Genomic DNA, 25,330 nt, shown 5'->3' with positions numbered 1-25,330 from the left:
AGGCCACCTAGCGGAGAGCCGAGCTATGGATGAGACCGCAGACCTCCTAGAGCGGAAGTGGAGGAGCAGCCGGAAGTAGCCAGAGTCTCAGGCGGAGAGACAGGCTGACGGGCTTTGACTGGAGCCGGCGCTGCGCAGAGGAGTTGGTGGCCATGGAGTTGGGCGAGCTTCTCTACAACAAGTCCGAGTACATCGAGACGGTGCGCGTGTCCAGACATCTGCCTTCCCCTCTCCAAGCCAGCGTTCCCTGAGGCCGCCGTCTCCATCCTGTCCCTGCCCCACCCCAGGTCCCTTCAGCGTTTAGTCCGAGATTACACAGTGAGAGTTCATGTCTGGTCTGGCTTTGTTATGTATTCCTTGCATGGCCAGTTTAGGCTTTTAAAAATGTATTCCTGATTTCCTCGTAGAGATAAAACGCCTTCCAGAAAGCAGGACAGGTCTCATCCATCCTGATAATTACAGCTCTGGGCTTCAGGCCTTTAAAAAAAATTGTTTTTAAAAACTAACGTGTCATAATTTATTACTACGTGCTAAAGGCTGTTAGGTTCTTTTTTGTTGTTGTTGTTAGGTTCTTTATAGTCAATACAAACTATATGTAGATGTGTGTAAATTGCTCGAAACCGGGTTAGTGCTCAGTCAGCATTACTCTTTATTTTTTCATTAAATTCTCACAACTCTATGATATTGGTAAAGTCATTATCCTGGTTTTAGGGCTGTAAAACCGAAGTATAGAAATGAGAATTTGTGTCCCTGCTGCCGCTAGGCTATAGACGTACCACATCCAATTTCTGGGTCTGTTCCTTGAATCCCTAAGTGCCTAATTCATCCTTGCTTTTTTGATATCCTGACTCGTTCCGTTGCAGACGACACCCCATTGCAAGTCCTTTTCCCTCCAGTATGAGCTTTCTTGGTGGAAACCTGTAGCCCAGAACCCACTCAGTCTGCTCACCTCGGTTTTCTGCTATTTCCTTGCAGGCATCTGGGAACAAAGTTAGTCGCCAGTCGGTACTGTGTGGAAGTCAGAACATCGTTCTCAACGGCAAGGTAAGGGACGGAGCCAGCTCCGGGGTGCATATTTCTGCTTTCTTTCCACTGATTATCACATCAGCAGGGCAGATGAAATGTTGTCTCCCATTTATTGCTATATATGCTAAAATTCTCTCTCTCTTTTTTAATTCTCCAAATTGGGTTTATTGAATACAAAAAAGATGCAGTAAAAAGAGGCAACAGAAAGCCTTTTCCCTGTTATTCCAGGCACAAAATACAATGGCACCCAGCACTGAAATTATTAGACAGTATTGTAGTGTGTCCTGTATTACTGGACACAAAACATAAATAGACAACACAGTATTTTAGTGTAGAAACTAAAGTGATACTGATATAATTATCTGTTTGCTAATGAATGATTCATTATTAACTGAAACTTAAAATTAATTTGAGAATTGGGAAAGATAACTAAAATCTGAAATGCATTTGAAAAATGGAATATGAAAGGCTCAGAATCTTGTCGTCTGAATAAACTGAAATAGCACAGAGATGAGCATAAACCTGGGGTAATGTTAGAACACTTCAGAACCAGAGAAAATATCAAGATATATTTGAGCTTGACAAACACTGAAGTCCATAGTTTCTTCCTGCCATTAGGAACACTCAATTTTCCTTGAAATATTAAATCTAACTTCCAGAGGTAAAATAATCTCACCGTAATCAAAAGATCACAGATATTTTCAGTAGAGACACAATTACTGTGTCTGTTACCCCATCATACCATGAGATTTAATGGAAAAGAAATATAGTTTGGTAGTTAGATGTAATTAGTAATTATAGATACACTGCTTCAGTACAAACTTAGAAAATTCAGTTAACTCCATCTGACTCGTTAGCAAATATGTGGAGTTTTTTTTGAAATCCTTCAGCTAATTCCAAAACATTTTCTGTGATTTTGTAGGGAAGATTTGTGTGTGTGTGTATTTATGACAAAATTTGCCATTTTAAGCATGTTTAAGTATACAGTTCATTGACATTAATTATATTCACAGTGTTGTGCAATCATCACCACTATATCTATTTCTAAAACATTTTCATCACTCAAACGGAAACTCTGAACCCACTAAGGAATAACTCTCATCCCCTTTTCCTCCCAGACCCTGGTAACCTCAATCGACTTTCTGTCTCTATGAATGTGCCTATTCTAGATATGTCATTTAAGCGGAATCATGCAAGATTTGTCCTTTGGGCTGGCTTATTGCACTTAGCATAATGTTTTCAAGGCTCATCCATGTTGTAGCACGTATCAGAATTTTATTCCTTTTCATGACTGAATAATATTCCGTTGTATATATGTACATTTTGTTTATCTATTCATCTGTTGATGGACACTTGTATTGTTTCTACCTTTCCACTATTGTGAGTAATGCTGCAATGAACATTGGTATACAAGGATATATTTGAGCTCTGTTTTCAGTTATTTATTACATACCTAGGGGTGGGGTGTCTGGGTCATATGGCAGTTCTATTTTTTAGCTTTGCAAAGAACTTCCAAATTGCACCATTTTACGTTCCCACCGCAATGCAAGAGAGTACCAATTTCTCCATATCCTCATGAACACTTGTTATTTTCTGGTTTTTTTTTTTTGGATGTGTATATGAAAGGTATTCAGTATTTCATTGTGTGTTTTTTTCTTAATTAGTTACTTTATTTATTTTATTTTTGGCTGTGTTGGGTCTTTGTTGCTGCCCGCGGGCTTTCTCTAGTTGCGGCGAGCGGGGGCTACTCTTCATTGCGGTGCGTGGGCTTCCCATTGCAGTGGCTTCTCTTGTTGCGGAGCACAGGCTCTAGGTGTACGGGCTTCAGTAGTTGCGGCTCGCAGGCTCTAGAGCACAGGCTCAGTAGTTGTGGCGTACGGGCTTAGTTGCTCCGCGGCATGTGGGATCTTCCCGGACCGGGGCTCGAACCCGTGTCCCCTGCATTGGCAGGTGGATTCTTAACCCCTGCGCCACCAGGGAAGCCCGGCAGGTGGATTCTTAACTACTGCGCCACCAGGGAAGCCCCTCATTGTGTTTTTTTTTTTAATTAATGTTTTATTGGAGTATCGTTGATTTACAATGTTGTGTTAGTTTCTGCTGTACAGCAAAGTGAATCAGCCATCCATATACATATATCCACTCTCTGCTAGACTCCATTCCCATATAGGTCATTACAGAGCACTGAATAGAGTTCCCTGTGCTATACAGTAGGTTCTTATTAGTTATCTTTTATATATAGTAGTGTGATTTGCATTTCCCTAATGTCTAATGATGAGGAACATCTTTTATCTTATTGGCCATTTGCATATCTTTGGAGAAATATCTATTCAGTCCTTTGACCATTTTAAAATCTTGTTGTCTCTTTGTTGTTGAATTGTAGGAGTTCTATATATTCTGGGTATTAAATCCTTATCAGATTTATGATTGCAAATATTTTCTACCATTCTGTAGATTGTCTTTTTACTTTCTTGATAATGTTCTTTGATGCACAAGAGTTTTTAATTTTGATGAAGTCCAATTTATCTATTTTTTCTTTTGTTGCTTAAGTTTTTGGTGTCGTATATCTAAGAATCCTTGCCAAACCCAAGATCATGAAGATGTACTCCTATGTTTTCTTCTAAGAGTTTTATGGTTTTAGCACTTGTATTTAAATAGTTGTTGATCCATTTTGAGTTAATTTTTGCATATGATGTGAGGTTAGGGTCCTAATTAATTAATTTTTGAGGGTGTGGAAATCTACTTGTCCCAGCACCATATGTTGAAGAGATTGTTCTTTCCCCATTGAATGGTCTTGTCATCCTTATAGAAAATCATCTGGCCACAGATGTATGGGTTACTTTCTGGACTCTCAATTCTATTCCATAGTTGATATATCTGTCCTTATGCTAGTTCTACACTATTTTGTTTACTGTAGACTTGTAGTAAATTTTATAATCAGGAAATAGGAGTCTTCCAGCTTCTTTTTCAAGATTGTTTTGGTTATTCGGGGCCCTCTGTTTCTTTTTTGAAAGGTGTTTTATTTGGCAATATTTGGTGCACACAGAAGACTGATACGCAATATATATGTTATGAAGCATAAAAAATCAACACCATGAACCCACCACCCAACTGAAGAACTGGAACATAATCAATGCATAATAATACAGTACAGCCTGAAGTTCCTCTCCCATTTCTTTCTTCTACCTCCTTCCAAGAGGATACCACTATTCTGAACTTTTTGTCTTATAAATTCTTTATTTTTCAAAAAAAATTTTTTACCACATACGTGTGTATTTCTAAATAATATATATTGTTTAGCTTTACTTGGTTTTCTGTGACTTACTATTTTTACCCTCAGTTATTGTAATAATAACAGTAGAAAACATATATTACATTTAGTAAGTAACATCGTTCTCAGCTGAGTTTCTAAGATTCATTGTGGTTTATGCATTTTCACTGCTGTGTACAATTCGGTTTATCCCCTCTCTTATGGGTGGATAGTTATTTTGTTTCCAGCTTTTTGTTATTATGAACAATCCATTTTTGTTTCCAGCCCCTGTCCCTTTCAGAACTTTGACATTTCTGTTTTCCTGAGCCCTTCTATCGGGTGTCACAGTGCCTGCAGGAAGAGATAGGGATCAGATGAGCAAAGAGGACTGGGTGTAAACCGGAATGGTAGAGCCTAGTGAATTGGAGAATACAGGACCTAGCTAAGCTCGAGCTGATTGTTGCCATGTGGGGATGCAGACCTGTACTTCCAGAGCTTCTGATTTTCTCAAAAGAAACTGGAAATCTGGATTTTTTAAAATGTAAAATGTCCTACTATTCACATAATAGCATCTAATTTAAATGATAAAAGTGGCTGCAGAGGCCAGAGAAAACCATTTCTAGGTGCAGCCCTCAGACCCCCAACTTGCCACCTCTGCCTTGTCCTTGTTGAGTTCAGTGAAGTCTACTTTAATAATGTTTTTCTCCCTGAAAGCTCTTTTTAGGCACCTCCTTCCATTTTAACACCCTGTTGCCTCTATTTTTAATCTGACTTCTCTTCTTTAGCTCCATTCTTTATGAGATAGGAAACCAGGGTTTGAATACCGCTTACTAAATTTCTTTGACCATCTGTGATATCGTTTCCTTCTTATGTTTTTTGTGTGTTTGCTTCCTCATTGGGAATGTAATTTAGGCTGACTGAGGGACTTATATGGATTTTCTTTATTGCTAGATTAAGATTGTTATCTTTACTTAAAACACAATAAAACAATCACAGCCATTACCAAATACTCAGAACTCTTGGTATTCTGTTTTCTTCCAAAAGAAAAATAAGTAATTTTCTCTGATTGTAGATGGAAACACAAGCTGAAAAACAATGATTGAAGTAAATTAAGGATCTCAGATGAAAGAATTATGTACTAGAAATAGGCATCTCTCTAAGCTTGAAGAAGATAGCTTTTAAAAACAAAGAGAGGAATTCCCTGGCAGTCCAGTAGTTAGGACTCGGCACTTTCACTGCCGGGGCCTGGGTTCGGTCCCTGGTCAGGGAGCTAAGATCCCGCAAGCTGCGTGGCACAGCCAAAAACAAAACAAAACAAAACAAAAAAAACCCAAGAGGGCCTGTAATACTTTACAATCAGTAGCAGATGTGAACATTTCTTTTTACCGATAGAGGTTTTATAGACTGAACATAGGTGGGTCAGATTGGTAAACTCTTCCAGGTGTGAGCCCATTTCTTTTTTAGTATCTTCTCAGAGCCTCATGTTCTGGCTAGTGATTTATCTAAATTCACCTATATTTGAGGTATTCCCATCTACTTCTCTAGCCTGACCTTCTGTCTTGGGCCCCAGACCTTTATTTACAACTGCCTATTGGTCATCCCACAGATTCCACAAACTCAGCATTTCAAAATTGAATTTATCATCTAATCCCCAGAATTGCTCACCCTGTCCTAGATTCTTTTTCTCTTACCCAACATCTAAACAATGACCGAGTCGTATAAAGTCTCTTCTTTTTTTTCTTTTTAAATATTTTATAATGGAACATTAAAAAAATCATTTTTATTTAGGTATATTACATACAATAAAGTGTACCCATTTTAAATATGCAGTTTGAAAAGTTTTGGCTGATGTGGACATCTATGCAACTAGTACCACAGTCAAGATATAAAATATTTCCATCACCCTAGTTTCCCTGTGTCCCTCTTCAGTCAAGCCTTCTTCTAGCTTTGCCCAGGTAACCTGTGTAAAACTAATAGAAGTTAGTTTTGCATTTTCTCAAGTTTCCTGTAATTGGAATCATGTACTTTTTTTTTTTTTTTGGATCAGCTTCTTTCCCTCAGCATAATGTTTTTGAGATTTATCCATGTTGTTGGATATATTCATGGATTAGTAGTTCATTACTTTTTATAGATGAGCAGTACTATTATGGAACTTTTAGGACACATATAAGAGTAGAGAGAACATATAATGAGTCCCTATATACTCATTCACCAGCTTCTACAATTAACAGTATTCTGGCATTCTTGCTTCATCTCTATACTCACCTGCCAAGTTCAAACCAATTTTGGAGTGGAATATTTTAAAGCAAATTGCAAGCATAATATTATTTCACCCATAAATATTTCAATGTATATCACTAATATTTAAAGGCTTTAAAAAATGTATAGAGAACCATTATTACAATATATTTTTTAAAAAACCAGTCATTCCCTAATATCATCTAATCTAATCCTCATTCCGTGTTCAGTCTTTCCATTATCTTTTTGTTTTTTTGGCTGCGTTGGGTCTTCATTGCTGTGCGCGGGCTTTCTCAAGTTGCGGCGAGTGGGGGCCACTCTTCTTTGCGCTGCACGGGCTTCTCATCGCGGTGGCTTCTCTTGTTGTGGAGCACAGTCTCTAGGCGTGTGGGCTTCAGTGGTTGCAGCATGCAGGCTCAGTAGTCGCAGCACACGAGCCGTAGAGCGCGCGGGCTTCAATAGTTGCGGCGCGCAGGCTCTAGGGCACGCGGGCTTAAGTAGTTGCGGTGCGTGGGCTCAGTAGTTGTGGCACGCAGGCTCTAGAGCACAGGCTCAGTAGTTGTGACGGCCGGGCTTAGTTGCTCCGCGACATGTGGAATGTTCCCAGACCAGGGATTGAACCATGTCCTCTGCATTGGCAGCCGGATTCTTAACCACTGCGTCACAAGGGAAGTCCCTCCATTATCTTAAGATGTCTTTTTACAGTTGGCTTGTTCAAATCAGGATCCAGACAAGGTCAGATACACATTACTGTTTGGTTGATGTGTCTCTTAAGTCTCTTTGAATCTGTAACAGTTTTCTTTCCCTGCCTCATTTTTCTCCGCATGCCATTTATATGTTGAGGAAACTGGCTCACTGTCCTGCAGTATTTTCAAATTTCTGAATTTGGCTGATTCTGTTTACACAGTGTTGCTTAATGTGATCTCTGTTCCCCTCTCCTTCCTCTGAGCTGGTAGCTGGATCTAAAGGCTTGCTCAGATTCCTCTGCCTCTGATTTATTTCTCTTTTCCTGATGCACAGCTTTTGCCTTAGGTAAGGCCCACCATCTCGTTTCACCTTGATCCATCTGAAGGGTCACTTCCCCTCCAGTCTTGCCTGCCTCCATTCAGGCTCCAGACTGCTTCCAGAGTAATATTTCTAAAATGAAGCTTCGCTTGTGTTAATCCTCTGCTTAGAATCTTTCATTGATTCCTTATACCCGCTAGGGAAAAACATCTGAACTTCTGTACTCAGCACAGGTAATTCCTCATGATCTGGTCCCTTGCTTACTTTCCCAGCCGCAACCCCAGCCACATGCACTTTTTTTTTTTAAACCTCATTTATTCAGCAGACATTACAAGAATGCCTACTCTTTACCAAGTATGGGGCATTAGTTCCGCCCAGTTTCTGGGTTGTGTTATTCAGCCCCTCCTGGCAACCTCTGGGGAAGCCAGATATCACACCTTGCAGTGTAGCACATAATCTGGGTCCAGAAATTGGGAGAGGAAGCAGAACCTCAGTGGATCCACCTCTGGAGCATGAAGTTGGAGATAGTAGTGTTAGGAGATGAGACAAAGATGGGAACAGCCAGGACTCTCACTGAGCAAGCAGCCAAGGCTTGGGGTCAGGTGGAACCAAGTGCATCTGAGGAGATGCACAGACCAGGTCTGCCACAGGTATTCTCAATAAATGTTTGTCCATCCATTGAGTCCTATTCATGGGATAATAAGGGCAAAGCTTGTGATGTACTGGGAACATCTTGAACTGCAATCAGTATTATGAGGGCAATTCTCTTTACCTTAAAAGTTATCCCTTTTGACAGAACAGGTGATATAGTAGAGTATAGCATAACTCTCAAACTGTCTTGTTTCCTACTCTTTTTCATTATGTTTTAGGCTATGTTGGTAGCTTTTTAAAATATGCTTTGTTTTATAGACCATTGTGATGAATGACTGTATTATTCGAGGGGATCTGGCAAATGTAAGAGTTGGACGTCATTGTGTCGTGAAAAGTCGGAGTGTCATAAGGCCACCATTCAAGAAATTCAGCAAAGGGTATGTAATTTAATGACGTGTTTCAGTCTTGGGCAAGATGCTGCTACTGGTGGTACTATCCATGTGTTGAGTTGTGGGGGAAGGAGCAGGTCTACGCTATTGTTTGGGACACTAAGTAAGAATTCACCATAATGAACACAACTCTGGTGTTGGTTGTCTTAGTGTAGTTGGTGGTTAGTTGCCAGAAACAATCCACTTAAGCTGGCAAAAGCAAAGGGGGTTCTGATTAAACAGCCACAGGCATATTTGATGGAATTTAAGGGTAGAAAAAGGGGTCAGGCTTCACAAGGGACTAGAACCTGGAACTGGACAGCTAGCCAGAATCAAGACCACTATTCTGTCTGGCTACCGCTCTGTTACCAAGGTTATACTGTTTCTTAACTGTCCTCCTCTCTGCCCTTCTGCTTCCCTCTTTTTTCTTTCAGCTATATCTTCCGGCTTTTCTCATGGAGACAACCTTGCTGCCTCAGCCCTTTTTTTACATCACTTCTCCATTTAGGCTTCCAATGGATACCAACCAGAGATTTTAGGTCCTATTAACAAAATGTTGGGAGAGGGAATCTAATTAGCTCAGTATGAGTTAAGTGCCACCCCTAGTCTAAACAGCTTTGACCCAGAGAGCAGGGTCAAGTCAGGCCCACTGATCTCTCAGTGGGAATAAGGATTGTCTAAGAAAGGGCATGGACAGGGCAGGGAAGCCGACCGCTATGCTTGGTATGATGGTGTTCTCTTTGCCTCTCTCTCCCTTTGCCCTCCTGGTTCCTACCTGTGGCACCATCTGCTCTTCATCCAGGGATTCAACAAGCGTTGATTGAGTGCTTTCCTTATGCCAGTCACTAGCTTACAAGCTGGGCATATAAAGATGGATCAAATAGGGTCTCAAAACCTAGTGTTAGAAGTAAAACAAACTAGTGAGTGTAACAAAAAAGAAAGAGACTCACAGATATACTGAACTAGTGGTTACCAGTGGGAAGGAGGAGGGGCAAGACAGGGGTAGGGGATTAAGAGGTGTACAAACTACTACATATAAAATAAATAAACTACAAGGATATGTTTTACAGCACAGGGAATAGTAGCTAATATTTTATAATAACTATAAGTGGAGTATAACCTTTAAAAATTGTGAATCACTGTGTTGTACACCTGAAACTTATATATTGAAAATCAACTATACCTCAATTAAAAAAACAACAACAACCTAGTGATAGAAATAATTACATAAACAGATAGCTACTATAGAATGTGATGCTATAACATGATAGCCACTATAGAATGGGATACTCCTGTCACTGGGGCATGAACATGGTTAGAAAGGAACAGAGAAGAGGGCAGCTAACTCAGACTGTCATACCTGGGTGTATATCATGCAGGAATCGTCCTGCATTTCCCATAGTGATGTTGTGCTCCAGGCTTTCATTACGTTCAGGAATTGGAGCAGGGAGTCATTGTAAATCATATGAAATTTAAATGAAAGCATTTGCTCATTAGCTCAGAAGGCTATTTTTTTTGTCTTTTGGCCGCACTGCGTGGCATGTGGGATCTTAGTTCCCCGACCAGGGATCGAACCCGGGCCCCCTTCAGTGGAAGCGCAGAGTCTTAACCACTGGACCACCAGGGAAGTCCCTCAGAAGACTGTTGAGGGGAGGGGACTTCCCTGGTGGTCCAGTGGGTTAAGATTCTGTGCTCCCAATGAAGGGGGCCCGGGTTCGATCCCTGGTCAGGGAACTAGATCCTGCATGCATGCTGCAACTAAGAAGTCCACATGCCACAACTAAAGATCCCATGTGCTGCAACTAAGACCCGGCGCAGCCAAAAAATTAATAAATATTTTTTAAAATTTAGAAAAAAAAAGGACTATTGAGTGGAAATCAGAAAACCCTGTGACGCCCTTTCATGGTTTCATACAGTGACTGATGCTCTGCTAGAGTTGTTGACTCCACCTCCTGATAAAAACATTATTGGGCTGGGTATGGTCCAGGAAGAGGACTGAGAATGAATAAGAAGCTTATTGGTGAATGGAGGGAAGTGTAAATTAGAATAGTCCACATGAGAAATATAGAAATATGGAAGTGTAAATAGCAACACATGAATAGAAGGTGAATGTCAATTTCCTCCCCTGTATATATCAATACCAGGACCAGATAATAGTATAAAGTTTGGAGTTTTTAATTTAAAATTAAGGAGTTGACAGTACTGTTGTAGATGATAAGATCAAGGAATCCATTGCCACACAAGGGGTCCAGACCAAAAATGCAAATGAATTAAGGAAGATTTAAATAAAGTATAGGTCTGTGGAGGACAGGTATCATCTCTGACAAAATATTCCTGACAAAGTAGAACACAGGACTGGAAAGAGCCAGTGAGCATCCAGCTGCTTTATATTAGTTCTAGTCCAAATATTTTACATCCCAAGGCACCGAAGTTTCTTGTAAATATGATCACAGACCACTGTCAATGACATTTGAGGAGTCCTGGAGAATGGGAATGATGTCACAAGTCTGGAGAAAGCTGACTGACTCCTTAAGTCCTGGCTTAAATGTCACTTTCAATTAAGCTTTTACTTAACCTCCAGTCTGAGTAAAGTCTCTTTGTTATATGCTCTCATAATGTGTTATTTTTCCTCTGTAGCACTTATCACAGTTGTAGCTAATTACTTATTTAATCATTTATTTAATTTCTCTTTTCTTCTCTTGTTTGTAAGCTCCATGGGCATGATTGCATCCCTTTTGCTCACCATTGTATTCCCCAGTTCCTAGCATAGAGTCTGGCATATAGTAGACTCTCAATAAAGCCAGTCAATATATAAATTTTTAGCATGTTGGGAATTATATCCCATGAACCTCACATCAGTCCCCTGAAGGATTATAGAGCAGATTAATGAAAATGTGATCTGTGGGCATTTTCAAAGGAGGCAGGAATGAGCAAAACATTCATTCGTTTTTATTTGGTGCCAGATTTTTTAGCTTTGAAGGTTTTGCTCTTACTGTTTTGCTATTTCCTTTCACATTTCCTTGGTCTAATATTTCTGATTTCGATTTAGTAGTCACATGCATCATCTTCAACATTATAGAATTCCTTAAGCCTGAGGATTCTTTCCTTGCTAAGAACAGTCTTAAGACAAGACGATGGAGTTAAGATTACGATCGTTAGTTCTATAAACCTTGACCAAAAGTACATCACCTTGACCTTTCTTTCTTCATCTTCTTTTTCTTCTATAGCGTTGCATTTTTTCCTTTACATATTGGGGACCATGTCTTTATTGAGGAAGATTGTGTGGTCAACGCAGCTCAGATTGGCTCTTATGTTCACGTTGGCAAGAACTGTGTGATTGTGAGTATGGTGACTTGGCTGGCTGAGCAGCCTCACTCCCTCTCTAGCTCGCGTCCCCCACATCAGTGGGCTTCTGCTTCTGTCATCAAGCAGGGTAGAAGTCCTTTCTGGTCTACTGGTCTATCAGAATTATTACTGAATTTGGAGTTTTTCCTAGGCATTAATAATCATGGCTAACCTTTATGGAACCTCTTCCATGTGACGTTAAACTCTTACCTTTGATTATTTCATTTAATCCTCACAACCATCCAAGGGTACTAGGTACTGTTATCCCTGTTTTCAGGTGAGGAGACTGAAGACCTTCGATATTAGGGGATTTGACAAGGCTAGTAAATGGTGGTGCTGGGATTTGAACCCTAGTGGTATGAATAGCCATGTCGCTATGTGGCCTACCTGTTGCTTCACCTCAAGAATCTTACAGTCTGGTGGGAGTGAGGGGATCTTGAAGGGTGCATCAAAATTGGCTCCTAGACAAGAGGAGAATGAGTGTTTCAGGGAAGAGATTGGCATGTGTAAGGGTCAGAGTCACCAACGGGCATGACATTTAGGGAGCTGCATGAAGTTCAGGGTGCTGGGTGTGCCAGGTGCGAGGCGACCCCTCCCTCAGCAGAACCTGTAGGACCCTGGTCCACAGGTGCCTCGATACCGGTTTGTTTAACCCAACCAAGTCTTTCCAAGGCTGAATTTCTTGGTATTTTATAGATGAAGAGGTTGATTTCAGTTAGGATTTCTGAGACCATCCTGAGTAATGTTAATGATCAGAGCCGAACTGCCTAAATTTTCAGGGAAAATGTTTCCTACATTTTATGTTTGTCCCTCAGATTCTGGGAAAAGCCAAGACCCCTTTCATGCATTTAAATGGCCACTCCCCTTAATTTAGAGTCAGTTCCCTGCTCTGGGTAAGACTAGGACCCTAGAGTATCAGAAAACCTGCAGAAGCCATGCCGTCACATTCCAGGAGCCATGAGGGCACAGCAAAGGTGGACAGTGCAATGGAGAGCCCCGCTGCTGAGAAGAACCTTCCAGTCTGTCTTGTTACTCAGAATTAAGGGGAGTAGTTGTCTTGCCAAATACTCTTCTCCAGGGGAGTTCCTTAGTATGTATTAGAGACAGAACGTCTGTGGTTCGGGCTGATGTTGAGAAAAGGGAGAAGAAATCCATCCTCTCCCCTCACTCTGACTGTTTGACCAAAGCTGGCTTTCCAAGCCACAGCTGGGTTTTTCTGATATTTTCTTCGGTGATGGGAAGACATCACCATAGTAGCCTAGTCCTTTAGCCCCAGAGCCAAATGTCTGAACGGTTAAAATCCAAATGCTTTTCCCACAGCTTAGGGAATTCTAGTCCTATTGTTAGGTGCTGTGCTTTTTGTATCACTTTTCAATACATCAATTCATGGTATTGTCATTGTTCAGTATTGACAGTACTTATTTGCTGAGCCTTTAAAAATTCCCAAGTAATCTCAGGAGAAAGATCCTCTGAGAATCTCAGAGCTAGCAGGAACTCATTTAGAGTCCAACTGTCCTCATGACACACGGATCCTTCCTGTAGCATCCCATGTGGTAGTCTAACTTATGCTTGGATATGTGAAGGTGTGGGTGTTAATCAGAATTGCCCAAATGTCTGCAGGAAAAGCCAACAGGCAATATTAATAGGCACTGTTACCATGCCATGAGTTTTACTTTTGTCTCTAGTCTTGACAGCATCCCTACGGGCTTGGTTTTATATCCTGTTTCACAGGATTTAAGTAACTTGCTAAATAACTTACATAAGGAGATATGGGTAGCTGTAATACTAGCAACATGTAGTTCTTAACTCCTTCTTGGAAAGTTCTCCAGGAAAGAATAAAGAAGTAGTTTCAGCTTTTTATCTCCTCAGCTATTGCCAAGCCATTCATGCTTAAGAAGTACCTGCATTTTTTATTCTGCTGCCATGTAATTGATCAGTTTACCCAGAATTCTCTGAAACCCAATTGAGCACATTTCTCTGAGTGGGCAGAATGGCCAACTCTAGAAAGCAGGTGCCCTCAGGCTGTGTGGTGGCTGGTAGTATACGGTGAGAAGGTTCATTTCCACTGTCCCTCTCTTCCAGGGCCCTGTGTCTGCAGGTCCCTATCTGTGAATGTGTCCTGCCATACGCAGCACGTTGTCTCCTTTTACTCAGTGCCCCACGTGCTTAGTCTGAGTTATTAGGAGCTTAGGCGTCATAAGACATCTTTGAGTTAATTTGGGAGTCACCAGGGGAACTGGCCATCTGCCCGATTTTTGATGTTGCCAATAATAGGTAATTCATGGAAGAAAACTTTCCAAGGAGAAATGAAGAGCTGCAGTCATAACTTGCTTCTGACCTAAAGATGTTGCCCAACTTGGCTGTTATCCACCCAACTGGAGACAACTTAGTTAGCCACTGAAGAAATTCAGACCTTAGAGGTATAAGCTTTTTAAAAAATTCATTTGGCAATCTACCCAGGAGTTCCTGGACATACATAAGAGTTAGGTATTTAATACTGGGGGAAAATTTGAACACAACCAAATCAAAGTATCTTTTATATTCTTTGGTGAAATCTAAGATCTAGATGGGTTAGCATTATCCTGGTATTTGTTAGGTGTTCCGCATCCTCAGCCACCTGGGGATGTTTTATCAGATCATCTGACCAGAACACAAGTAAACTTACAGACCCAGATGATGTAAATGCAATCTTTCATTTACTCAGCAAGTTGTCTGAGACATAACTTTAACCGTATACAGAAGCCTCTCCTTTCCCTTAAGCCATGAAAGAGATGAAGCTCCCAGACCTTATTTCTTGCCCCCAAAATGCCGTGGGTGATGGCAGAATTGAAAAGCGATGACAGTGGATAAAGTCAAGCATAATGTCCAGCCTAAACCTTCTAATAACTACCACTTACCCATGGGAGAACAAATGAACTAATAACTTCATATCCAGAAGAATTTGCCCAGACTTGTCCAGTTAGAATTGGCAAAAGAACAAACAGACCTTAAATTGGTAGGTGCAAAACGAATGTACTGGCTAATATGAACCAAGGGTACAGAAGTAGATCCTAATTTCATACATAAGTGGCTCCAGGGGTTCAGTTGATGTCATAAGAATTAATCCCCTTTCCTTTTTTGTTTTCCTCTGGGAGGCTCTCAGGCAGGTCCTTTCCTCATGGAAGCCAGTGGCTGGTCCAGGATTCTGTCCTGTCCTCTAGAATCCCCATTGGAAAGAGCTTCTTTTCCCAGTAGTCCCAGCAGAAGCCCTGACGTTGAGATTCATCGTCGGCTCGTACGCCGATTCCCTAAACCAGTGGCTGTGGCCAGGCTTGGGGTTCATAGTTTGGGATGGGAGGTGAAGCACATGGACTGAGATGGGGATGGGGCGGTATCCAAGGAAAAAATATGTTCTGTTACCAGAAGAAAGGGAAATGGATGCTGGACAAGCAAAACAACAGATATCCACTAAATTATAAAAAAAAGGAAGAAAGAAAAGTAAACAGAATTCTTGAAGATTGAATTTCACGTAGTATGAAATGCCTAAGATAACTTGAACTGTCCCTAGTATATGACCCCCACCTCAAATTTACACACATACACACTCACATTTTTACCTCCTGCTTGTCATGTACCACCTGCAGGAGGGAATCGTAGCCAAGCCTCTCGTCACTGTCCATGACTATTGTATGATATCATGAATGGAGAAAATATCAATATATTCCACACAGCAGACAAGACAACTTTTACTCCCATTTCCTGGTCTATTTCCTATTAACAAGATTTTAATTTCAGGGGCGCCGGTGTGTGTTGAAAGACTGTTGCAAAATTCTCGACAACACAGTATTACCCCCAGAAACTGTGGTCCCACCATTCACCGTCTTCTCAGGCTGCCCAGGTAACCTTGGGTGTTGATTATTAAAAGTCAAGTTTATTTTCTTTCACAAAAGTAATGCATGCGATTTCTATCTCTAACAGTATGTTGATCTAGCTAACTTAAACATTCTCCTGGTACAGAGTACTCAGAAATACTATCTAAAATATAACTAGTGTCCTTTTACATGCATAACTGGATTCACAAGGAAATTATTAAGGATCAGAAGCAAAGAGGAAACTAAATCCACACTTTTAAGCCTGCTTCAGTTGATGCCGTCTTCATAGTAGTGTGGTTTAAGATTTGATGCTCATGTGGGGATGAGAGATAAAGCCTCGGATCCACACATGGCAGAGAGATCCTCTCGAAGGGTTATCCCTCAGTAAAAAATTGATGTAGGACAAATCTGTCACCAGCACAGGAAAAGTATGAGGAACCATGTCTCTCTTGGCCTGGGCTCTGGGTGGAAAAAGAAAAAGTGTGTCCAAAGAATTCTATGGCCTTACCTTCACATTGGTTGGGGTTTGAACTTGTACTTCCCGCCCTGCCCAGGAATGCCCTAACTGAAAAGTTACCATAAAACATGCTCTAAGACCAGTGAGAGCTCTAGGACACCTGAGAGAAGCAAATACATTATCTCTTGACCTTTGCCCATAGGCAAAGCCCTCATGAGCTCAGAGTTCCAAATTACAAGCATGTGAGGAGACAAAAGCAATCCATGCTCATCCTAGAGAGTTTGGAAAACACCGAAAAGCAAGAAGAAGAAAACCTCACATTCCCCAACCCCCACCTCAAGACAGTCTCTTTTCTTCTACATATTGTTTTACGCAGTGGAAATCACATAGCGCGTGCAAAGACACATCATAGATTCACAGATGGAAGATGATATGAAGAGAGAGATTTGACAATATATGACATCTAACCACTGGGTGGTTTATTTGTTATTCCAATTTTTTAAAATCTCATTACTCAGATCACTGAATACAAATTTCAAAGATGTACAAAATCATCCACTAGGATTCTTTGGGGAGGAAATGGGCCATTCTGCTCTTTCATGCACCTCTGTTTGCAGAGGAGGAAGAGACTTTTATTTAGTAATTCTCCCCATAATGAGTTCCCACTGTGAGAAAGTTTAATAGTTCTTAGCAAGTGCTAGATAAACACGGTCTTGGCGATTGTTTTAGGAGTTGTGAGACAAGCATTTGAGCTGAGATGAGAAGTGTATTGCTGACGAAATATCTTAATCTCTTTTAACTTATTCAAGGCCCTCAGAACCAATTTATGGTCTTTAAGCACTGATGGCGGATGGCAGGGAACCACTGCTAGGTATTTGAAATCCAGATAAACACTGTGTGTGGAGGTTCTGCCTGGGACCTTAGAGATCATTGTATAGGTGAGGGAACTGAGGCCTAGAGAGGTTGAGTTGTACGTATCGGAGCTAGTTGGGGGGAAAGCTTTGACAAGCACTAAAGACTCCTTATTTATTTATTTATTAAAAAAAAATTTTTTTTTTTGGCCCCTCGGCTTTTGGGATCTCAGTTCCCCAGCCAGGGATTGCACCCGGGCCATGGCAGTGAAAGCACTGAATCCTAACCACTAGACCACCAGGGAACTCCCAGAACTCCTTATTTAGAGTCCAGTACTTTTTGCACTGATAGGGTACTTCCCATGTTTATTTTATGTGATTTCACAAACAAATACTAACCATCTAGATACTGCTGTTGGCAATCTCCCCCTTTAATGAAGAGGCATAGGGTTGCAGGAAAACTAGCATATTTTTGGAAGGCTCCACAGCATGAAACTGAGTCAAAATGAAAGGCAAACCGTACAGAAAGGATCTGGATTAGGGACCAAAAACTCAGATGTCCACAGGAGCCCAGCAGATCATGTAAATGATTGAAGCAATAGCCTATCATAGCTGTTTAAGAATACAGGCATGATATCATGAGAACTTCTGGTGTTTCATGAGGAGCTCAAAATCTGAATTTTTGTATGGTATTTCTGAATTTTTAATTGTTGAGTACTAATTTTTTTTTAGGAGATTAAATACTTTACAGACTAAACATATATTTGCAAATCTAACATGGGCTGCTAGTTTGTAAAAGGTGCCTGTGAGAATTGTGTATCTTTTAAGACCATTTTTTCTATCCTAGTTTCTCTTTGTATATATACAAGAGCATATGTGTGTGTTTTTATATGCGTATGAGTGTATAGGTATGTGTGTGTGTTTATACATATATTTCTGTATATAATATGAAACTTTTTACATTTATAAGCAGAATCATACTCTGTTCTGTTAGGAAACTTGCTTCCTTAACAGTATATCTTGGGCATCTTTTCTTGTCAGTATGGTGAGATTCACCTCATGCCTTTTAGTGGTTTCATGGTTTTCATTGCATAAATGTCCCACAGTATAACTAATCATCCTCTGGCATAATGGATCAAAAGAAGTTGCACCTGGTTTTTCATGATTAGAAACTTTGCTGCATTGATGCTTTTGTATATATATTGTTCAATTGGGCAAGATTATCTGTGGAATAAATCCCTAAAAGTTGGATTATCAGGTCACAGGGTATGAACTTTTAAAAGTTTTGCTAGATATTCCTAAATTGCTCTTCAAATGGCTGTATGAGTTTACACGTCCACCCAGAGTGTGTGAGAATGCCTCTTTCCTAGAAATTCTTAAATAGGATTCCCCCATCTTTTGTCTTTCTATAGGGTGTTTCTGTTCTGATTCCATCTGTGATTTGAATATATCTAGCATGTTCGGGCCTTGGATTCAGTTTCATTGTATGAATAGCAGGGCAGTTTCTTCCCTCAAGAGCTCTCACCTTGGCTTGCCCAGCAGGCGTCACCCCAGAATCCAGGAGATGGACGAATCCTTGCCTGGAACAACGTCTGATGTAGTCAGATTTGCCTTAACTCTTCAGGTTATTCCATGATGTACTAACCTCTTTTACCTGGAATATATTTCTCTTTTTTTAAAAATTTATTTATTTTTTTTACTCTTTTATTTTTGGCTGCATTGGGTCTTCGTGGCAGTGTGCGGGCTTTCTCTAGGTGCGGCGAGTGGTGGCCACTCTTCATTGCGGTGCACAGGCTTCTCATTGCGGTGGCTTCTCTTGTGGAGCACAGGCTCTAGGCATGTGGGTTTCAGCAGTTGTGGCTCGTGGGTTCAGTAGTTGTGGCTCGCGAGCTCTAGAGCACAGGCTCAGCAGTTGTGGCACACGGGCTTAGTTGCTCCATGGCATGTGGGATCTTCCCAGACCAGAGCTTGAACCCGTGTCCCTGCATTGGCAGGCGGATTCTTAACCACTGTGCCACCAGGGAAGTCCCTGGGATATATTTCTGCATTTTGGGAAAGTATTATTTGTTTCTCTCACACACACAAATTCACATCATCTTGAAGATATGGTCAGTGGAAATATTCTGTTAGCACCAAAGATGGAAAACCTAGTATTTAGACATTCATGACTGAAGGAAGGAGACTTCTAGAGGTTTCAACACAAGTCAGAGCTGCATGTGGGCCTCCTCTGGCTCCTCGTGGTTGACCAGGTCTTTCTTTCCTCAGGACTCTTCTCAGGGGAGCTCCCAGAATGTACCCAGGAGCTGATGATTGACGTCACCAAGAGCTACTACCAGAAGTTTTTGCCCTTGACACAGGTCTAATGTCTCTGCCTTGTGTCCCGAATTCGCTTGAGCTCTAAGATGAACTTGGGGACAAAGTGAGCCAGTCAGCATCTACAAAGAGCTCTTGTGTCTTTGACACCTCCCACCCTCTTTCTTTCTTTTTTTTTTTGGTTTAATTCTTTAGAGTTTCTCAATCCTCCCAGGCTCTAAGCTCTTAAGACTTTAATAACAGAACCTCTGGAGGAGTTGTCTCCAAATGCTGTGCTTAAACCGTATCTATTAACAGTCACTCCGTACCATTATGTGTGGAACACGGACTCATCTGTTTCCAGCCCTCCCGCCCCTTGGTCCTGTGGGTGGCTGGATGGAGCAGGGCATTCTGTCGTAGTGGGGAGGTTGTGACGCTCTTGTGCTGCCCATGGCCATGAGCTAGCACAGTGAGCTCTGCTCACAGGGATCACTCTCAGCTTCCCTGCTGCTCACACATTTGACCAGTTGCCACAGCTGCTCATAATCTGGAAAAAAAAGTGTTTTGTGACTTTCCAGAGCCCAGATTCCTGTTGGCTACTAAAACTTGAAGGGAGGGTGGTTAGTATTTCTCTTCCTTCCAGAGTGACCTGAACTGTCATTTTAATTCAGGGTGACTAATAAAAGACTTTCTAGCATCTATTCTAGGGCCTTGGCTTTCACTAAAAGGGGGGCCCTTAGCATCCAGATTTTATTTTTGCAGGGTCCCAGGTTTGAGTCTCCCACGTGGGAGGACTAGTCTGGCAGCCACTCCTTGCCTCATGGTGTTTGGGGACAGCAGTATATGCCTCATTTCACTGGAGATGTCGCATTTGTGACACTTGCTCCCTGACCTAAAACCATTCAACCCACCCTTTCTTTGCCATAAACCTCACAGTTCAGACCAAAATATCTGTACTTGGGCCCAATCTCATATGTACATGGGGGCCACTTAAAATCATTCTGGGGGCACAGAGCCCCAAGGAGTAAACGAAGTTGCCAGGGCCATTCTTATCTTCTGGGTAATAGCACAACCCTTCCTGTTCTGCTCTGGCCTCTTGGTTTAGTAGGAAGATACAGGAGTGAAGGCCTGAGAAGGCTGGCCTTGCTTGAAGCTCTGATGCTGCTGTGAATGGGGTAGGACAGTTTAGCCTTGAAGGTTAGGATCTAGCAGCAGCTGTCTTGACTTAATATCTGGTTATGGGGTTTGCAAAAAGAGCTGTATGTAGTCATCTCTGCGAGTTCAATGTAAAACTGCTTTCTGGTTTGTCATTTTTTATGTTTGTACCTTAAAAGATTGACACGTGAAGCAAGTCATTTGAAGGTGATCCCTGTCTACCTCCAGCGATGGCAGCCTCTCTTGGGCAGTTCACTGTGTGCCTGGTGCCCTTCTGCGGGCTTTATGTTCACCTGCCTACCTAGGGCTAACACCAGCCCTGTAAGCTGGACGTTATCCCCACTTTACTGATGAGGAAAAAATTCAAAGATATGAGATAACTTGTTCCAATCTTCGTGGTGAAGAAGTGGCTGACCCAGCAGTCACATGCACGTGTACATGTCTGCCTGGCTCTGCAGCCCACACTCTTCAGGTCTGCCCTGGTACGAGGGGACAGTCTGCTGTGTCCTGTCTGATACCAGCAGTCTGTGATGGTTGCAGCTTTTTGGGGAGCCATATCCCCGAGCTCCCTTCCTTTTTTGTGCCACCAAAAAGGTGGATCTTGTAGTTGGCAGAGCTTAGATGTGCCCTAGGCTAACCTTTTGCTTCCTAGAGAAATCTTCCAGGGCGTGTCTGACAGATTCCCTTCCAGCCTGTGTTTGAATACCTGCAAAAGGAAGCTTGCCACTTTATACGACTAACTGTTTGTTTTCTTTTTAAATTTATTTATTGAGATATAACTGACATATAAGCTTTTGACTGTCCATTTTGTTGGTGAACAACCAAAATTAAGAGAAAGTGAGGTGTTTTTTTTCTGAGACTTTTAAAAATCTTTAAGTAATTTGAGTACATGATTCCAAAAATCCAATCCAGTTAGTAAAGAAGGGAGCTACAATGAAGTAGATTTTCCCAACCCAGAATCCAGTCCCATGTTCTACTTCCCAGGGGCAACTCTTCAGAACAGTTTTCGATCTGTCCTACCAGTGGTTAGTCTGCGCTTGGCACGAGCAGATACACACATACACACCAACCTCTGTATTCATACAGATGCGAGCACATGCTAGATGTGCTGTCCTGCACCTTGCTGCTTTTACTTAACAGTACCTTAGAGATTGTTCCATTTTGACACAGACAGGTGATAAAAATAACAATTGTTAACATTTATGGTGTTTACCATGTACCAGGTACTCTTCTGAGTTCTTTACCTTTGTTAGTTCCTTTAATCCTCACAATAACTGTGAGGTAGGTCCAGTTTTCCTCCCCAAGGAACAGAGGTAAAGTAAATTGCCCACATTTCTACAGCTAAGGTGATGGTGAATCCAGGCATTCTGGCCCTAGAGCCCATACTTTTAATCATTATGCGGGAATCCCTCCGTGTTCTAATACCTTTCATTGCCCAGATTGGATCATTTGGCCAGCCCTTGCTGTACAGAAAGCATTTTCAGGCAGGCAAGGAAAAGGGGGTTGGGAATGGGTATTGCTGACCCATCCGGCAATGTCTGCCACAGGCAGGAAACCCAGTGTTCCCTCTGAGAAGACTGTCTCCTTGCTATGGGCCCTGTTGTCTTGCAGCTACAATTGTGATCTGACTAGTTAAATGGGAGCCAGTTTCTTGGGAGAATTATCCTGCTTGCAGCCATTAAATTGCATCATACAGTTCTGTACCACATGGTTGGCACTCTATAAAGGAACACAGAAACTAGATTAGACAAAAATCCAATTAGAACGCTTGTTGCAAGTGGCAGAAATCCAGCTTGAACCAATTTAAGCAAAAAAAGGGGCTTTATTGGCTTACACAACAAATCACGGAAAAGACTAGCTTGAGAAGCAATGTAATGTGAACCCTGGGCAGGTTACTTAATCTGTCTGTGCCCTCCCACTGTAAGCTGTACAGTAGGAATGACAGTAGCACCCCATAGAGTTGGAATGGATTAAATGAGGTACTACATGTAAACATTGTGGGCAGTTCCTGGCACTTAGAAGCACCCCATAAGTGATAACTTATCATTGCAGGGACAACTATATCCAGAGATTTAAACCCCATCAGGGCTCTTTGCTTTTATATCTTTTTCACCTTCACATTAGTAGAGGTATAGATTGGGCTGCGAACCATCAAAATACAGAAGATTATTTGAATACGAAAGAGAAGGTTATTTGTCACTCACCTAACAGTGCAGCAATAGGCAGGTGGTCCAGGGAAGGTAGGAGGCTGGGCTCCGCAATGTCCTCAGGCACCCAAGTTTCTACTGTCTTGTCATGTGGCCACATTTAGCTGCAAGAGAGGCTGTAAATTTAGTGTCTAGCTGAGCAGCCAAAACTCTGCGGAAGGAGGTTCTGGTAGTAGAAGGAGAGGGAGAGAGTGGACATGGGGAGACAGCAAGCTGACTCCCCCAGGCCCGTGTGTTGGCTTCCTTTTCTGCTGCTGCAAGTGGGCTTTCTCCATGCATCGGGGCACGTGGCAGCTGACAGCTCCAGGTTTGCATCCTCCCAGCTTGGTGACCCTGAAAGAAAGGTTTCTTCCCTCCAGTTCTAATTTGGAAAATTCCAGAGAAAGGTTCTTACTGATTTGTCGTGAGCCCACTGTGGCCAAGAGTGTGTGGCCCTATGATTAACCTGATCTGGGTCATGACCTTTCCTCCATCCCTGCATTGTAGAGAAACAGCAGAGCCCATTTCCAAAACAAGGTGCTGGGAAGACAAAAACAATGGCTACTACGAATAGCCAAGGAGTCTATAATTATGGACTGATACTGTTTGAAAGTGTGTTGACAGTCTTGTGTATCCTAGGAAAAGCCAGCTGGACTCTTGTCTCCATGGTGGCTCTCACCCCAGGGACAGTCTGTCACCAGACAATTATAACCCCAGAGAAGAGAGTCACTTTGTCCTCAGAGTACTCCCAGAAGAGTGGGGATGGAAGAGACCTTGGTTGGGACTCTTTCCAGTTGGCTTAGGGCAGAGAGGGGATTATTGGCTCATGTAGCTGATAAGGCCAAGTCTAGAGCTGCCTTTGCGCTGGATCCCAGCACTCACAATAGCGTCATCAGGGACCTGTCTCTCTTCAGCTCTTGACTCTGCTTTCCTCTGAGTTGGCTTCATTCTCAAGCCTTCGCAATGTGATGCTGCAGCTCCAGTTATCGGTAGAAAGAGCTCCCCTTCTCTGACAGAACCCCTGGACCTGGCTCTCACTGGTCCAGATTGGAGGTATCCAGCCTCTAGTAACCACTGTGGCCAGGAAGATGGAATACACTGATTGACTGGGCCTGGGGCACATACCCACATGGACTGAGAGTTGGTGCCTGGTGGCTGTGGTGGGGGTGATTTTACCAGAAGAGGAGATGAATGGGTGCCAGGCAGGAAAAATCATCAGGTGTCTAGTTCAGACCTTTTCCCCTTCTCCAGATGTCTTCTTTGCCCAGCCTTATCCTCTGCCCAATCTGTCACTACTCTTGGTCTTGGGGAGTACCTCCTGAGGGGTACCTGGGCCTGGATTGGGGGCACAGAGAGGATGTTACTTAGCCCAAGTGGAGTGTTCAATCAAGAGCCATTTGGAGGATTCTCCTCTGCCTGGAACTGCTTCCTCGTGGGCCCCACAGCACCTTATGGAAGGGCCCTTGTCGACGTCTCGGTAGAATTCTAGTTACGTGCCTGTGCTCTTGTCTGAGCCCATGCTATCTGTGAGCTCCTGAGGAGGCAGGCGTGAGCCTATGTGTATCCGGCACATACTTCATGGGCTGATTACCTGGATGTGAGTCCCCCTACCCCTGGTCCCCACCCTACCCCAGATAAGTCTCACATTGCAGGATCCTGGGTGCAGGGAACAGGTTGAACAATTGACTTGTGAGCCTCCTGTTGACCGATTCTGTTTCACGTGGCTGCACAGGGCCCTTGTGGTTGGTTGGGATCTGTGGTGGCTTCTGAATTAGTCACTTCTGCATGAGCCAGTTCACTTAGAGCCAAGGCCACAGTGCCTTTCTTAGTGACTCTGGCCCATCTGGGTGATGACAGACTTGAAATGAATCAGACAAACATTGCTCCTATTAACACATCCTTGGAAGTTTCTCAGCTATAAAGCAGCGATCTTGGTGGCTGGGGAACCCTCCCTTGGAGTCTTGGTCTGGCTGGTGCGAGCCCACAGTGTGTCCAGAACATGGAGCTCCAGCCACGTTCTTACTCACCCTCAGCCATTTGCCAGGACAGATTGCATCTAACAAAACTGGGTGGTCACATCTAGCTGGCTGATATCCTAGAGGTAGCTGCTGTGGAGCTGCAAGACCCCTGAAATGGCATTGGCAATGTTGGAAAAATGTGTTCAGAGGCCTGGTTATTTCATAACGGGTGTCAGCAAAATGTCCTGCCAGCTTGGACCAGTTCCCGTAAGTCCATGATCACTGAAACACTTCTAGAGCCCCAGTGATGGGGCTGTGTTTTTGTAGAATGTGTACTTGCTGCCCCTTGGGGCTAGGAGGGGGGCGCCCTGACCACAGGCTACATCACTCATTTATTCATTTAACAAATACTTACTGAGCCACTACTGAGTGCCAGGCACTGCCCTACTGGAAAATAAGACAGAGCCAGTCCCTGCCCATAGGGATCTTACAGCTTAGCCCAGGAAACGAAACAGTTCTCCGATGGAGGCCTGACGGGCCCTTCTTGAGGGTCACCATAGTGGTGAAGAGTGTGGGTGCTGGGGGCAGCAGATCAAATCCCACCTTGCTGTTTTCTAGCCTTGTGACTTTGGGCAAGTTATCTCACCTTGTGGAACCTCAGATTTCTCATCCTTAAAATGGGGAAGATGTGTAGGGCTCA

At 42.5% G+C, this 25,330-nt stretch overlaps 1 protein-coding gene across 1 annotated transcript; it reads left to right on the top strand.

Annotated features, from left to right (window-relative positions):
- Window positions 1-57: 57 nt before the first annotated feature.
- DCTN5 (dynactin subunit 5) lies at window positions 58-20,032 on the top strand. Its single transcript, XM_007186308.3, has 6 exons — window positions 58-200; window positions 976-1,044; window positions 8,426-8,544; window positions 11,763-11,874; window positions 15,655-15,757; window positions 19,305-20,032. Exons 1-6 carry the CDS (start codon window positions 153-155, stop codon window positions 19,400-19,402), a joined length of 549 nt encoding a protein of 182 aa, XP_007186370.1. The 5' UTR covers window positions 58-152; the 3' UTR covers window positions 19,403-20,032.
- The last annotated feature ends 5,298 nt before the right edge of the window (window positions 20,033-25,330 follow it).

Source organism: Balaenoptera acutorostrata, chromosome 15 (genome assembly GCF_949987535.1).
Source record: "Balaenoptera acutorostrata chromosome 15, mBalAcu1.1, whole genome shotgun sequence".
NCBI lineage: Eukaryota > Metazoa > Chordata > Mammalia > Artiodactyla > Balaenopteridae > Balaenoptera > Balaenoptera acutorostrata.
The sequence above is the reverse complement of the archived record's forward strand: the minus strand, read 5'-3'. Positions and strand labels throughout refer to the sequence as shown.

What these genes read in the sequence shown, in the direction of transcription:
- DCTN5 (XM_007186308.3), top strand. Translation starts at nt 153, where the DNA reads ATGGAGTTGGGCGAGCTTCTCTACAACAAGTCCGAGTACATCGAGACG. An exon ending in TTCAAGAAATTCAGCAAAGG is followed by an intron (nt 8,545 to 11,762) that starts GTATGTAATTTA and finishes TTTCTTCTATAG; the next exon opens with CGTTGCATTTTTTCCTTTAC. An exon ending in CGTCTTCTCAGGCTGCCCAG is followed by an intron (nt 15,758 to 19,304) that starts GTAACCTTGGGT and finishes TTCTTTCCTCAG; the next exon opens with GACTCTTCTCAGGGGAGCTC.